Source organism: Orcinus orca, chromosome 9 (assembly GCF_937001465.1).
Source record: "Orcinus orca chromosome 9, mOrcOrc1.1, whole genome shotgun sequence".
NCBI lineage: Eukaryota > Metazoa > Chordata > Mammalia > Artiodactyla > Delphinidae > Orcinus > Orcinus orca.
The window spans coordinates 31,690,206-31,707,601 of NC_064567.1; the positions used below are offsets into that span (position 1 = coordinate 31,690,206).

General features: G+C 38.1%; 1 protein-coding gene across 2 annotated transcripts in view; it reads left to right on the plus strand.

Annotated features, from left to right (window-relative positions):
- The window catches only part of CTTNBP2 (cortactin binding protein 2), a 154,264-nt gene that overhangs the window by 64,271 nt on the left and 72,597 nt on the right, over nt 1-17,396 (plus strand). The window contains exons 4-5 of one of the 2 annotated variants that reach the window (XM_004269849.3): nt 8,508-10,137; nt 16,079-16,282. In XM_004269849.3, coding sequence (XP_004269897.1) covers nt 8,508-10,137; nt 16,079-16,282 — 1,834 coding nt within the window. Of the gene's footprint in view, nt 1-8,507; nt 10,138-16,078; nt 16,283-17,396 lie in introns of those variants that run through there. The other variant, XM_033428227.2, reaches the window with a different exon arrangement.

Genomic DNA, 17,396 nt, shown 5'->3' on the forward strand with positions numbered 1-17,396 from the left:
CTAGAACACACAGAGAGTAGTTTCAGAATTATTAATCCATAGCACTATAAAAAGCAAACACGCAAACCTGGAATTTACTATTGTTTATAGCTTTTAAAGAGATATTTACATTAAAGTGAAATTTACATCTTAAGCACACAAATTGATGTTTTTAAAATGCATATACTTGTGTAAGCTGTACCCCTTACAAGATAGAAAATGTATCCATTACCATAGAGAGTTTCCTGGAGTGTCTTCTCCATAAATCCCTCCCCCACTTCAGGCAGCCACTGAACACTCTTCTGATTTTCTCATCATGGATTAGTCTTACCTCTATACTTCAACTTCAGGTAAATGATGACTGTAGTTAAATAATGAGCCTTAAATGCACAAACCACAAGTCTTTCAACTTTGTTATTCTTTATAAAAATTGTTTTGGCTGTTCTAGGTCGTTTGCATTTCCATAAAAATTTAAAATCAGTTTGCTGGTTTCTCTGAAAGTTTTCAGGGATTGAAGTTTCATTGACCCTTTAATATGTTGAGAATTGGCATCTTTAACAAAATTGAGTCTTCCAACCCATGATTATAGTATTTTTCTTCATTTTTTTCAGGTCTTCATTGTTTCTTTTAGCAGTGTTTTACTATTTTTAGTTTAGTAGTCTTAAATGTCTTTTGTTGGGTTTATTTCTAAATATTTGATGCTATTATAAACACAATTAATTTTTTGCCAAACATTTGTTGCTAGTATACAGGTATTCAATTGATTTTTTGTGTGTTGACATTGTATCCTGTGATCTTGCTAATCTTGCTTATCAGTTTTAGCAGTTGTTTTGTATATTTTATATGATTTTGTAGGTAAACAAGCATGTTACCTATGAACAGAACCCATTTTACTTTTTCCTTTCCAAATTGCCTGCCTTCCTCTTTTCCTTTTTTCCCCCATAATTGCGCTGACCAGAACCTCCAATACAATGTTGAACAGAAATACTGAGAGCAGACTTCAGAGGCTTTTCCTTTACTTAGGGAGGAAACAGTCTGTTTCATGGTTAAGTATGATGTTAGCTATACTTTGTTATAGATGCCCTTTATCTCATTAAGGTTTCATTCTATGTTGAGTGGTTTTTATCATGATTGAGTTTTGAATTTTGCAAAATGGTTTATCTTCATCTATTGCTGTAGTCATGGTTTTGCACTTTATTCTTTTAATATGATGAATCACACTAATTGATTTTCAAATATTCAACCAACTTGGATTCCTGAGGTGAACTTTAGTGGGTCACCTTTTATTACTCTTTTTAAATATTGCTGGATTCAGTTTGCCTATGTTTTGCTAAGGAGTTTTTGTGTGTGTTCATGAGTGATAATTTTTCTGTAAATTTAAAAATAATACTTGACTGGTTTTGATATGAAAGTAATCCTGGATTCATAAAGGAAAATGGAAGCATTTCCTTCTTTATTTTCTGAAAGGACATGTATGAGTTTGGCTTTCTTTAATGTTTGGTAGAAGTCACTAGTAAATCCATATGAATTAGAGGTTTTCTTTAGGGGAAAATTTTTATTTGTGAATTCAGTTTCTCATAAAGATATAAAGCTATTTCAATCTTTTATTCCATTTTATGTCAATTCTGAAAGACGTGTGTTTCAGAGGAATTTGATTTGTTGAATTTATTGGCACAGGGTTTTCATTATTATCCTTTTAATATTCATTCCATAGTGGTACCCCATCCTTTATTCCTTTTATTTGTAATTTGTGTTTTTCTATGTTTCTTAATCTGTTCTTTAAATGTTTAACAATATTAATGATATTTTATTTGAAAAACTTTTGGCCTTGTTAATTTCTCTATCATTTGTCTCTTGTATTTCATTGGTTTTTACCTTTATTTCTTTCCTTTTACTTTGTCTTTCATTCACCTAACTTTTCCTCGCTTCTTAAGGTAACACTTAGATGATTGATTTGAGACAACTCTTGTTTTTTAAAAAATTTTATTGAAGTATAGTTGATTTACAATGTTGTGTTTAATTTCTTCTGTACAGCAAAGTGACTCAGTTATAGATTTATATATTCTTTTCCATTATGGCTTATCACAGGATATTGAATATAGTTCCCTGTGATCTACAATAGGACCTTGTTGTTTATCCATCCTGTATATAATAGTTTGCATCTGCTAATTCCAAACTCCAATCCTCCACCCCCACCCACTTCCCCACTCCCAGCAAACACAAATCTGTTTTCTATATCTGTGAGTCTGTTTTTGTTTTGTAGACAGGTTCATTTGTGTCGTATTTTAGATTGCACATATAAGTGATATCATATGGTATTTATCTTTCTCTTTCTGACTTCACTTAGTATGATAATCTCTAGGTCCATCCATGTTGTTGCAAGTGGCATTATTTCATTCTTTTTAATGGCTGAGTAATATTCCATTGTGTGTATGTATGTGTATATATATATACACACACACCATATCTTCTTTATTCATCTGTCGATGGACATTTAGGTTGCTTCCATGTCTTGGTTATTGTAAATAGTGCTGCTGTGAACATAGGGGTGCATGTATCTTTTCAAAATATAGTTTTGTCTGGGTATATGCCCAGGAGTGGGATTGCTGGGTCCTATGGCAACTCTCTTTTTAGTTTTTTGAGGAACCTCCATACTGTTCTCCATAGTGGCTGCACCAATTTACATTCCCACCAACAGTGTAAGAGGGTTCCCTTTTTTCCACATGCTCTTCAGCATTTATTATTTGTAGACTTTTTAATGATATCCTTTCTGACTGGTGTGAGGTGATACCTCATTGTAGTTTTGATTTGCATTTCTCTAATTAGTGGTGATGAGCACCTTTTCATGTGCCTATTGGCCATCTGTATGTCTTCTTTGGGAGAAAACTCTTCTAATGTAAGCAATTAAAGATATAAGTTTGTCTGTATCCTCTACTTTATCTGCCTTTAAATACTCCTCTTTCACTGCATCCCACAAATTTTGATATTTTTTATTTTCAATCAGCCCAAAGTATATTCTAACTTCCTTTGTGATTTCTTCTTAAACTTTTGTACTATTTAGAACTGTTTTATTTTTGAATTTTGGGGTATTATTAATATCTTATTGTGATTTATTTACAGTTTAATTCTGCTGTGGTCAGAGAACATATTCTGTAACATTTTAGTCTTTTGTAATTTTTTGGTGGTTTTTAATAGCTCAGCAAGGGCATCTGGAAAGACTGCATCATCTGTAGTCCTAGGGTATTCTGTTCCATAGCGTCAGGCCAGGTGATTTTCATAGTGTTATTCGGAGCTAGTGTATTCTCGCTGATTTTTAAATCTAGGTGAGAGAAAATTGTTATAGATTTGTCTTTCTCCCTTCTGTCAGTTCTCACTTCATGTATTTTGGAGATAATAATTCACCCATCATTTATATTATAGTTTCTCTGTATGTAATGTGTCTTTTTCTCTGGCTGCTTTCAATACCATTTCTTATCTTTGTTTTCATCACTTTTACTCTGATGTGCCTAGGTATGGTTTTCTTTATCCTGTTTTGGGATTTCTGAGCTTCATGGATATGTAAGTTTGTTTTCTACCAAATTTGTGAATTTGGGGGCCATTTTTTTCTTTTAATATATTTTTCTTCCCCATTCTCTCTTTCTTCACCCTTTGGAAATCCAGTTATGTGGAATTTAGACCACTTTATATTGTCCTACAGGTCACTGAAGTGCTCTTCACTTTTTCGGTCTTCTTTTCTATGTTCCTCAAATTGGATACTTTATTTTGCTCTGTTTTCAAATTCATTTTTTTTTCTTTTCTTTTTAAGTTTTCCTCTCTCAAATCTTCTATTAAGCTCATTCAGTCAACTTTTTTTTCATTTTAGATATTATGCTTTTCAGTTCTAGACTTTCCATTTGTTTCTAGTTTGCATTTCTATGCTAAGACTCCTATCCTGTTCAGTCACTGCAACTATATTTTCTTAGAAAATGGCTGCTTTAAGATTCTTGTTTGCGAATTCCAGTGTAGATCATCTTAAGATCAGTTTCTGTTTGAGTACATTTCTCTTGACAGTGGATCACCTAAAATACGTTTTTGCATGCCCAGTAACTTTTTATTGCATACTAGACATTATGGATGATGTGGTACAGAGACTGTGGATTCTGTTATCTTCTGAAGAGTGTATTTCTAGTAAGTAGTTAACCTGGTTAGATTCATACTCTGAACTCTGGCTTTTTGCAGTTGGCAACAGCTGAAGTATTTGCTCAGTTCTCCATTCAGCAGCCACCTCTGTCATTCAGTATGGAATCTCTTCTACAAATGTATAATTCAAGAGTTAACCAGTGATGCTGGTGAGGTTAGTTGCAGTGGCTCCAGTTGCTTTCATCCTCTGGCTCCTCAGGCCACTGTAAGGGGTGCTTTGTGCTTGAGCTCCTGCTGCCAGAGCTATCAGCACAGGGAATAGCCCTCACTTGAAAAGCTCTACAAGGGGAAATCTCATCCAGTGCTGTTGACTTCTTCCTAATGGGAAGGTGTACTCCTCTCCTATTTTTATCACTTTTATTGCTCTCCAGAGCCTTCAAATAGTTATTTTCTTAATATGTTATCAAATGTTTATCGTTATTACCTGCAGGAGAAGATAGTCTAATAAAAGTTGTTTCACCATTCCTGGTAGTGGAACTTTCTCTGATGTACTTTGCATTGTTATATTATAATTGCTATCAAACTTATAAAAAACATCATCTGTATGTTTAATATGGTCAGCTCTCTAGATCTTTGTTTGCCTGTTAAATGTGTTTTCAGAGGAAAAACACTGTGTAAAACTGACATTTTTAAATAGCACAAATAGTTATTATGTTGTGAAATGAAAACTTAACATTTTTTAGTGCCAGGCACAGTGGTAGATACTTGACATGTGTTTGCCTCATTTAATCCTATAATGTAATGACTGTCATTGCTCTGTTGTGCAGATAAGAGAACCAAACAGAACTGATCTTTAGAGGGAAAACTTATCAAGGTGACACGGCCAAGAAGTTGGGATTAGAACTTAGTACTATAGTTCTTACTCTTTCAAGGACAAGAACTTTGTCTCTGGGCCAGAATAGTCAAGGAATTTTTTTAAATATAAAAATTAGTTTTTAAGTATGGGAATATGTTTATATACTGATTGGAAGGAGCTGATAGAGAGGAAGACATTTAATATTTATAAAGAGCAGTGTGATCACTGATGGAGCAAGTCAGAGGTGACAGGGAGTAATGAAGTTAAATGTTGAAGAAAGTCTGACCTTCAGCAGATGGAAACCTCTCTCCCTTAGAGTGAAGGGAAGGACATATGGATTGGAGTGGCTATAAAAAAGCTTAAGGGACGAGACAGGATGTAGAGGGAGTGAGTTAGTCTGAATTTTCTTGATAAAAGAGTCTATTAGGGTAGACTGAGAGTCTCTTGAGTTGTCATTGGGTGAAGTATTGGGGAGAGTAGCAGAGGTTTAAATATTCCCTGACGTAGTAAACGGTAGAGGAGGCTAAACAGAGTTAGGCAGAGTGATTGATGACTGGGGCTCAGAGCTCAATTGAGTTTGGAACCATGTGTTGTAGGTGCATGGTTATGTGGTTTCCTCTGTGCTTTGCTATCTGTAGTGAGATTAAAAAGACTCATGTTCCTCCGAGATCAGATTTATAAGGCACGAATGATGGAAGGACAAAGATGCAGAAGAATTATGGGTGCTTTTATAGGAGTATAGTCTTCTGTATAAATATCTGAGATTAGTTGAGTTGATCTCCTATTGGAAGTCTTTAATTTGATCCTAAAATGTAAGATGAAAGTTATTTCAAAAATAAAGTGTGGGGCTTCCCTGGTGGCGCAGTGGTTGAGAGTCCGCCTGCCGATGCAGGGGACGCGGGTTCGTGCCCCGGTCCGGGAAGATCCCACATGCCGCAGAGCGGCTGGGCCCGTGAGCCATGGCCACTGAGCCTGCGTGTCCGGAGCCTGTGCTCCGCGACAGGAGAGGCCCCAACAGTGAGAGGGCCACGTACTGCAAAAAATAAAATAAAGTGTGATGACCCATAGTATAGAAATACTATGGGCAGCGTGTGTGATGTGGTGGGAAAAACTTGAGACAGTTGGAGACCTGAATGAGTGCTGGGATCCTGACATGGAATAACTGGATGACATCAGGGAAATCGCCAACTTGGCCTCTAGTTAGTTGTTTTATAAAGTGCAGGTAGCCCTTAAATTCTACAAGAAAACTTTTTTTTCCACCTTCAGAGATAAATTAGGAAAATCATATTTTAAAAATAACCTGAAAATTTACCCTATATGTGCTTTTTCCTACGTTGCTATAAGAATTTGGAAGGGGAGGGGGTAATACAAAACATATTTAATATTTTCTTTATAGCTCTGATTTTCTGTATGCCTTCCATAGTAACCTATCGCCTGATGCATTTAGAAGAGTTAAAAGTGCTTTAGCTATTAATAAGTCCAATTTTCTGTGAGGCACCCAGATGAATAAAATATACATATACATCTAGTATAGGACAGCACTATTGTTTCCCAAATCTTACGTAATCTACTTATGAAGTCACCCCCAAATTTCATAGAGTAGAGTGTATGTGTATGGATAGTTGTCTCTAATTATTCTTGGGGAATTATCTGTATTCCTGATCACCTCTTTATAGGACCCATTGCATTGCTATTCGGCGACTTCCTCAAAGCAGGAAGAATCCCAAAGTAAGTGAATCATACCTCTGACTGCTGGTTGGGCAGTGAGCCGTTCTCTGCTTTTGGTCTCGTGCGTGACTGAGGGGAATGGATTTCACGGTGAGGAACAGGAGCACGTTCTCAACTGATGGATCACATGCGAGCGTTTCCTTCCTCTGTCACTGATGACTTGGAACTGGCTTGAATAATCCCTGTCTCTCTTGAGAGTATATTTGTGTTTAACATCTGGGGGTTGCGGGAGTCCTTTCCATGTCTTTCATCAGGTAGATCTACTTTAACCTTAAACTGTAAGGACCACCAAGGGAAAGTTTCTCTAGTTGAGAAGGTAAGGCGTGTGGACCGGCCTGACGACTACAGCCCAGCTTGGGATGTATCCCTCACAAGCACCTCATGGCAGATGTTTCCTGGAGAGAAGTGGGAAACCTGGGTGAACATGTTAGAATAGTGCATCTGTAAGGCCTTCGTATCCAAAATGTCCATCAGCCTTTGGAAGTTTGATGTCTTTGTGAACTGTGTTGATTTCATTCATTCAATCAGTAGTTTATTAAGCACCACTGTGTGCCAGAGACTGTTCTAGGTCTTGGGGACACAGCAGCAAAGAAGACACAGTCCCTGCCCTCGTGGAGTCCTGTTGTAGTCGAGGTAGGCAGGTGCTAACCAAAGAGTGATAAGTACAAGGGTGGGAAGGACTGTTGTCTTCCACAGGATGGTGAGGGCAGCCTCGCTGTGAAGGTGACAGTTGAGCAGAGTCCTGAAGGAAGAAAAAGAGCCAGGCTTTTGTGCCGTTGGGTGTTTTTGTGCATATTAGAAAACCCACCTGGAGGTTTAAAAGTTTTTAAAAGCTTCTTCTCTATGTTGATCAGTTAAGCAAATGTTGCTTTGGAAAGCCTAAATCCTAGGGACCTGTGGCTCAGTGAGCAGACAGAGCCTTTTTCCTAAAGGAAAACGCACCCTTCTTTCCAGACAGATACAACCCCAGGCCTGGGCAGACACGTGGTGAGAAGGCAGAGCTGGATTTCGGTCCCTCTCACCCCTGCAGCCGGTCACCCTTGTGCAGTGCACAGACTCCTCAGTGCAGGCGCCCTGTGTGATGGGTGGTGGTGGAATTTCTCGGCAGAGAGAGCAGCAAGATTAGAGGCGCTGAGGCAGGATGATGTTCAAGAAACACCGGGGAGACCAGTGTCATGGGAGCCAAGTGGGCAAAGTGGGATTGAAGGAGATGAGGTCAGACTTGGGGTTCACTGATACTGATTGTATTTCTAATAAGATATTTCTTATATATTAGTTCAAAGAACTTTCATATATGATTTTACATGGTTTCTACAGCAACCCATCATAAGCTCAAAGAAGTTTACAAAAAACTAAGTAATATGATTAGCAAGTATAGGAGTTTAGAAATTAACTGAAGTCCTCTGTTTTCAGCACTTTTTATTAAACAGTGCCTCAAAGATGAGTAATTTTAAGGCATTAAACCTTAAAAAAAAAAAAGTCAGTTCCCTAACAGAGTTCTGTTTTTACAAAGCAGACCTTGCTAAACTCTGTGTTGTGATTCTGAAGCATCAGGTAACTATTCTCCTTTTCTACCGTTAACTTTAATACATTAACTTTTTTTCTGTTGCTGTAATTTAGATGTTTTTTGTAAAACGGTTTACATCTAGTTTCTCATTTTAATGAGTCTCTAAAATATTATCTGTCATCTCACAACACATTTCAGAAACGTGGCACTTTAACCCAAACCATGTAATTGTTACAAAATTAATAAAAATCTCTCCACTTCTTTGGCTGAAAGAATCCTCTGCCTATTAATCAGGGCTGTCCTGTGCATTTGTTTCAGCTGGAGATGGAAAAGCTTCAGCTCCAAGCCCTTGAGCAAGAGCACAAGAAGCTGGCCACCCGCCTGGAGGAGGAGCGAGGCAAGAACAAGCACGTGGTCCTGATGCTGGTCAAGGAGTGCAAGCAGCTCTCAGGCAAAGTCCTAGAGGAGGCCCAGAAGCTAGAAGAGGTGATGGCCAAACTGGAAGAGGAGAAGAAAAAGACGAGTGCGTTAGAAGAGGAACTCGCTGCTGAGAAACGAAGAAGCACAGAAATGGAAGCTCAGATGGAAAAACAGCTCTCAGAGTTTGACACAGAGCGGGAACAGCTTCGTGCCAAGCTGCACCGAGAAGAAGCACACACCACTGACCTCAAAGAGGAGATAGACAAGATGAAGAAGATGATCGAGCAACTGAAAAGGGGAAACGACAGCAAACCCAGCCTCTCTCTCCCCCGGAAGACAAAAGATAGACGTTTGGTCTCTATATCTGTGGGAACAGAGGGACTGATGACAAGATCTGTTGCATGCCAGACAGACTTAGCGATAGAGAGCACTGACCCCGTGAAGAAGTCACCTTTGACCGTGCCTGTAAAGCCTGCCATGGGAAGCCCCCTAGTTTCCGCCAATGCGAAGGGGAATGCGTGTGCCAGTGCCGACTTGGTCAGGCCAGGTATCGACAGGCAGGCTTCCCACGGTGACTTGACTGGTTCCTCTCTGCCCACTGTCCCACCTCCAAGCACAAACAGAATTGAGGAAAATGGACCGAGCAGCGGCTCAACACCAGATTTAACCAGTAGCGCATCCCCGCTTCCCAGCACCGCCGCCCCGGCCGCTGGGCACACGCCCGCCCCACCTCCTCACAGTTTACATTCACCGTGTGCCAACGCGCCTCTGCATCCAGGCCTGAACCCGCGAATCCAAGCGGCTCGGTTTCGATTTCAGGGCAATGCTAATGACCCAGACCAAAACGGGAACACCACCCAAAGTCCTCCATCCAGAGATGTATCTCCTACAAGTCGTGACAACCTAGTGGCCAAACAGCTAGCTCGGAATACTGTGACCCAAGCACTGTCAAGATTTACGAGCCCCCCAGCGGGAGCGCCCCCGAGACCTGGAGTGCCCCCCACGGGGGACGTTGGCACCTACCCCCCCGTCGGTCGGACCAGTTTAAAGACTCCCGGTGCCGCACGAGTTGACAGAGGAAACCCTCCTCCCATCCCTCCCAAAAAGCCAGGGCTCTCCCACACTCCTTCTCCACCGCACCCGCAGCTCAAGGTTGTCATGGATAGCAGCAGGGCCTCCAATGCAGGGGCCAAAGTTGATAACAAAACTGTGGCTTCGCCTCCTTCCAGTTTGCCACAAGGGAACAGGGTAATAAGTGAGGAGAATCTCCTTAAGTCTTCCTCCCCTCAGCTGCCACCAAAACCATCCATAGATTTAACTGTGGCACCTGCAGGCTGTGCCGTTTCAGCCCTGGCCACGTCTCAGGTGGGTGCCTGGCCTGCTGAAACCCCTGGACTGAACCAACCTGCATGTTCAGAAAGTTCCCTTGTCATTCCCACCACCATTGCCTTTCGCTCTTCCATAAACCCTGTTAGTGCCTCATCCTGTAGAGCAGGTGCCTCAGACAGCCTCCTGGTAACAGCATCAGGTAAAGGGATTGGAATGTTATACCCTTCTTTAAGAATGTGGCCTGTCCTCTCACTTGCCTTTGTTTCCTTCACATTGCCTTGAAACGTTTTTTTTAATTTGATACTTTTTTTCCCCTATTTCTTTCCTCTCTTTTTTTGTGTTTTTCTCTAAAGGCTCCGGGGTATGGTGATTCATCTTGCTATATGAATTGTGGTTTTGTTATGCTAAGTGTTGTCTTCTTTTAAAAATAACCTGTAAGTAGTGGTTTGGAGCACATGGAGACCATTAATTTAGAGAGACTGGAGCATTTCCATGGGAGGAAGGGCTCGTCCTTCTTATTAAATATCTGTCTCAGAAGACTTCAGTATTAGTGAGCCATCGCCAGACAGTCAGTTCTGTCCCTTCTGAGATGACATTTGAAAGAATGCTTTCAAGTAGTTATTGACACTACAGTCAACCTTGGATTATCAAATTGATTAGAGGTGTTCTGTAATTGGTATATCCTAAGTTTTAATATCAGTTTGGTGTTTATTTTTTTTAACCTCAAAAATAGTGTGTATATTTGTAAGTCTCTGTTCTAAGTTTAGTTTATTTCAGAAGTTATTTAGAGCTGTCATCTCCTAACACTTGAGCACAGATGGATAACATAGCATGTGGACTATATTAGAGAAGGTTTCCATTGCAGATGTGGATTATGAAGTCACCGAATCTGGGACTCTTGAACAAAGAATCGATAAAGAACGGGATTTTTCCCTTTCGTTAATATAGTGCTAGAGGAAGCATTGCTTTTTATTGGCATTCATCTTTCACTGAGTAAATGTGACTCTAAAATAATGTTACGGTGTCATAGTTCTGTTGAAACTTTGCAGGGTCTCTTCTACCCCAGGATCTTAGTGGTTAGTAGAGACTGTTGGTTCTAATGAGAGAGAACTTTAAGAATTAAAGGAAGATCTGAGCTGTGTTATATTTAAAATTTAGGGAGAAGCGTGGGAATAAGAAAAACAGGTAGTACTGTACTTGCTAATTTTATCAGGTAATGAGAGCATTATAATGGGACTTATTTATCCAATTATAAGCTGTCTCCTTGAAATTAAGCTCTTTGAGAGGCTAGATTCATATTTTAAGGGGCAAAATTGGGAATTGGAAACAGCATGGACTTTGATGTCAGTCAGATCTGCCTTGGAATCTAGGCTCTGCCATTGACAGCTGTATGTTTTGGGGGATTTTTCTTGAACTGAGCAACTTTTCTCATCCTTAACATGGAGCTTATGCTGCTCATATTGGGGAGGGTGGCTGTTAGGAGGATTTAATATCATAACGTACAAAGAGCATGGTATTGAGCTTAGAGCAGCATGAGTGATGAACAAAAAGAGGGGCTATTACTGCTTCAATTTACTGTTGCTTAAAGCATTTTGAAAATTTCCTTTAGAATTGACTCTGGTATTGCTTTGGGATGTCTTTCCAGGCATTGAGCATTCCATATTTTTTTTTAATCTAAAATGGTATTACTGAGCTGGATGGCCTTTCTCATGGCCTAAGATGATGTTAGCTCTTTGCCACAAGTTAAATCCACCCTCAAAGGAGGAATTTTTGCTACCATTCAAGGAGCATCAGAGAATGTGCTGTAAGGACTTAAGGTAGTTGCAAAACACAAGTTCCAAAAATGTTTGGGGACATGGCAGTGCTGTTGACATAAATGCATAGACTATAAAACAGAAAACACTTCCTGGGATATATGAATTTTGCCAGTTTTTTAAAAAATACAAAGCCATCTTTGCTTTATACCCTAGTGATTTGCCAGTAGTTGCCTTGGTCATTACTGTGTTCCAGAGTTCAGCTCCAAATGCCCTTTGTTTCCCATGGAAAAGCTTTAAAATCAGGATCCGTGACTGAAGAACTTTTGACAGCAGGATTTTAAGTTAACCTTTAAAGTCAGAGAATTCCTAGTCCATTATTTATTCACTAAAATGCCCTGCCTAGGATACAATGGGATTTTGGATAAAGGAACCATAACTCCTCTGAAAAAAACACCTTTGCTTGTGTCTAGAGAACAAAAGAGGATAAATAGTGGAACCAAAGAAATAGTAGTCACTGAAGATCCGTGAAACTGGTTCCTCATTTTCTGTTCTCTGATTTTGCAGTTTGGCCAAAATATTCTTAGAACTGCAGGATTGCGTTTGGTGCGGTAACAAGCTTTTTTGTCATTTGATTATAAGATATAGTTTATTAGGAGAAAATGGAGGCAGTGGAAGTTATTAGTCATCAGCAAGAATTTACTGAACATTCTATTGGGGGATAGAAATGTTATTGCAGTTACATAGTTGGGGTGTATAACTCAACCGTGGATGTAGGTCAACCTAAACTTTCCAAATGAGATATAGGATTTCACCTGTTTTCCATTTAGATGCCCCTATTTTTGCTGCTGTGCCCGCTGCAACTAGGAAGCACCCCCCATCCTCCTTCCTAACCTACCTGTGCCTGGGTGAGCATGTGCCTCGCCAAAACATAGGCTCAGTGAAGGGTATGCATCTTGTAAATAGCCACTAATGTCATTGTGATTGGTAAGAGCAGGACATGGGGACAGAGCATGTCTATCAAATACCTGGTTGATGTGTTTTCCAATGTCGGTGATGAAAAAAGCACTGGACTGAGTATAAAAATGCAACGTTAGTCCATTTCTGCTCCTTGCTATGTATTACCCTACAGAGCAAATTCTCTCTGAGCTATTAGTTTTTCCATCTAAAAATGAAAGCACTGAACCAAAAAAGTAATAATAGTTCCAAACCAAAAAGATGTATTAAAATTGCCTGTTGAATTTTTCAAATAGCATCTCACTACCTCTCCCTCTTTGGAAATCTAGATCCCATGATCTTTCAAACTCTAAAAATCTGTTTCTATGTCAGCTTATATGTATGATAAACAATTATGGTTAAATGAAAGCACTGAGGAGAATTGCAATGACGAAAGATACCACTTTAATGAATTGTGTTGTAAATTACTCTAACTCGATTAGCAGTGTTATAGCCAAATGTTAAATTTTTAAATAACCTTTAAAATTATAAACAAATTAGAATTTCTTGCTGCTGCTGACCTTGTCAAATGAACACATTTTAATTGTTAGGTGAACAGAAGCCTAAACCAGAAATCACCCCAGGCAACTGAGTTTCCATACCCTTGCAAGCGTTGTTTCTGTTTTTTTAAAAAATTATTGTTTGATACATTTTATTTAATTTGGTTCAGATTTTTTTCCTTAGGTAAACATATATTTAAAAAATTATCCTCCATGTTTAATTGGCTTAAAGGCTAAGTCAGAAAACGAGATTGATCTGAGCTATGAATGAGATTAACCTTCTCCACACTCTGAAGCTGATGCCAGAAGCTGTTCTTCACTCCTCTGCCATTGCATGTTCTGTGTGTTCCCTTCATCACTGCACGTTCTGCCAGATGCTCACTTTTACTAATGTTTGCACATGATACTGCAAAGCTGAATGACCTTTTTCTAACATCATTAAAGTAGCTGTATGACTGCAGGTCTGTTCTATCATTACTTAACCATTACTTAACCAGTCAACTAAATATTATCACTTTTATCATTGTCCGGAATTTCAAATGAACAGTAAAGTCTCATGGTGAAGTTTTATTTTTCCCATCTTTATAGCAGGATTTATTATAATAACTTAAGCTTGCCTGTGCTGGAGAAAATTGAAATGATAGTGGAGATTAAAAAATGTAGTTAAACTTTAAGAATACTTGGTATTTATAAAGCATTTTTCACTTTTAAAAGATTATTAAGTGTATTTAAAATAAGAAAATAAAATTGATATATATTCTTCTGGAGTTTTGTGTAACAGAACTGTAAGACTCTTGAGTGGTCTAGAGATTGAGAAAATTTTTGAATAAAATATTTTGTCTTAAGATAGCTTAACATTAGAAATGGAGTTTCCCAGGAAATTATCTCCATAATGGACTATTTCCATTAAAAAAGTTAAAATATATTTATATTTTAATTGTCCCCCAAAGTCTAGAATTGTAAAAAAGAAAAATGAAAACAAAGCCCAAAAGAATAGGAAACCATTTAATATATACCAGTTGATATTCTTAAAAGGGTGTCAAGAACTGAGACCCCTGGGGTGAGGTAGAGGGATTGAGAGAGACAGACAGAGGGAGAGACAGAAAGGGGACTGGGGTCAAGGTCGGGAGGGAGGAAAGGGAGAGAGACAGACAGACTGACTGAGCATGAGCCACAGTCCCTCCTATTCCACAGAGGACCACAGTGCCAATGCGTTTGAATTGCTTTTGTGTTTGCTTTGCAGTCAAGGTTTCATACCTTGGTGTTTATAATTTCTCTGTTTATCATCTATTTCTAATAAGTACTGATTTAATTTTTGTGGGCTTCTTTGTTTTTAAGAAAATACAAAAGGTAAAATGTTATCAGAGAGGAGCCTTCTTGTAAGTATGAAGTAAAAAATCTTACTTTTGTAAGAAGAGCTAATGAATATCAATGGGAAAATATCGTAAAGTTTAGATAAATATTTAATTTTGTGAGCAATGAATTTTATGTTATTGCAGTCTAATAAGGTAAAAGCAATAAGTTACTCAGAGACCCAAATAATTGATTCTGAAGATATAATATCCAGTTTTTAATAAGCAGTTTCATTTGTAGAAACTGCTTTTTTTCCCCCAAAGAATCTTTAAAATACTGAGAAATACTTTGATATGCACTTTTTTTTAATACTTAGTGAAATAATTTAAGGCCAATAATTCAAGATTCAATTATGAGTTTATTACATATTAATATAACACCCATGTACTTAGAATATTATCCTGTTACCAAGGTGCAGGGAATATAAAAGCTCCACTATTGTATCTTACTACAGAGAATGTTACCAGACAGAGGTAGAAAGTGTACCCCAGGAGTGAATATGTGCACATATGCCCCATATACACACCAACTTTCAGGTTTTGGGGGCTCCATAAGGAAGAAATAAAAATGACTTATTTTGAAAGTTAATTGTATTTACGCCTAAAATACACTAAGTACCTATATATCATGTTAAATAAACATTTTTACTTTACTGTTTTTACAGCCTTTTGATCAAGGAAGAATTCAGAAAATTTTCCATGCTATATGCAACCGACTTCACACACTTAACAGATTCTCTTCTAAAGCTGCTAAATACTGATGAGAAATCTCTATGATAACTCTTAATGACTTTTGTTAAAACTCTATGGTAGAGTGTTCTGTTTTGTGGCTGATGAAAAGTTTTTGGTGCAAAATGTGAAGATGGCCAGATGACATAGTCTTCAAAATTGTGTATTGAATATTTGTGCTGGTATAGTCTATATATGTTGTGCTTCTATTAGCTCTTGACACTGAATAGAAGTTGGCTGCCCATTATTTTTCTTCCCAAATAAGGGAATTCAAGGAATGTAAATAGATTCCTTGACAGTATTTGGTCCATCTCAGTGGTTTATGTAAAATTTATATTAAGTACCTTGGAAACATTGTAGAAAAAGGAAAATTTCTATTTTTTAGAGTTATCTATATCTTATACCTAAAGATATCTATCAGTTGATACCCAAAATTGAGGAAATCTGTACATAATTTTAAAATTCAAATTGTTTTGAAACCCTGAGGAGGTGTTTGAACTTTCAAATCGAGACAGCTTTCTTAGTTTCCTGAAACCAATCACCCCTTTAACACTTATCTGTGCAAGACTAATGACTAAAAATAATTTGTCACCATGTATGTTAATTTAACTAACAGTAGATACAAGATTGAAATAACAGTACAGATTTATGCTAAAGTAAATATTAACAGATTGATAATGTTAGAAACCACGTAATCCTCTAGGGGTACATGTTCATGTGTCTGTGTGTGTGTAATTCAGAAAGGAGTGGGTAATATCTGTCTCTTGACCTTGCTCCTACTCTCTAACTAGGGTCACTTTAACCCACAGGCTGGTCACCCTCCCTAACCCCTTTGCTAATGAGTGGTGGTCCTGCCCCCCTGGCTGGCAGGCCCACCCTTCTTCAGCAAGCTGCTGCCCAGGGAAATGTCACTTTATTATCAATGCTGCTTAATGAAGAAGGACTGGACATAAATTACTCCTGTGAAGATGGCCATTCTGCCTTGTATTCTGCTGCTAAGGATGGACATACAGGTAAGATGGTGGCATCTCACCTCACTGTATCACCCTCTTGCAAAAGGATGCAGAATCAAAAGCACCTGTAACCACTGTTATGAGCAAAAGGTGAATTTAGGTTTCAAATTTTCTCTTTCAGGTAGAATAAATTACTTTTTTACATGATTTAAAGATTTTATAAGCATTTTAAAAATCCAAATTGGACAGTTCCGTAATAATCTAAACTTTTACTGCAGATAGCAAAAAGTTATCTCTGTTTTATGCACAATGAAATGTATTCAGTTTGTAGAAATTTGGGGTCTAGTAACTGTAAAGGACATTTTCAAATAAAGCCCCCCCATATGTTATCGCTTTGGCCAGGACAAAATAGCTCTAATTTGTTAGAAATAGCTGGTGTCTGTGAAAGCAAAGCCTTAGGGCTTTAGCACATGCTGCAGTGAGGGAAAGTTTGAGTAGTTAGGAAAGGTCATGGGTCTGAAATTGTTCTGTAGTGGGAACAATTTATAGTTATTTGGATTTTTTTAAGAGAACGGAGAGGTTGTACAATTATAAACGACATATCGATGAAGTCGGGGAATTAATCTTGTTCCTTGAAAAGCAAATCTTAGAGTCAAATATACTAAAACATACAGTAGTGCAGATAAAGAGATGATTCGATGGCAAGAACAAAGTCAAATAGTATTGCATATGTAAGCCATGTGATCCTTGGATAATTCACATAATGTGGCTTCCTTGGAAGTTTTCAGAGCTTCTCTCTGTTCGAGTGGACTACATGCAAGATTCTAGTGAACTACAAGATGATAGCTCCTTATTTTAAAAGTATTTTGGAGTACTTCTTCCAAAGTACTGTGGGAATTTTCTCTAAAGAAATTCAGTCTAGTTAATAACATGTGGAATGTGAGGTCTAGGTGCTATTTTTGCCGGAGTCTGATGACTTTGTGTGGCTTCTCCTTGATCTTCATTCAGGGAGTTAAGTATAAGATGACCACAACATGAAAGCATTTTAAAGATTAAATTAAACATCATAAGGTAAGAATTTAACTATTTAAATACAAAGAATGGTATATCAATTTGGTGAATGGATTTTGTTCTCCATCCAGTAATATTATTTTTGGGGATTGACTGATGGGAA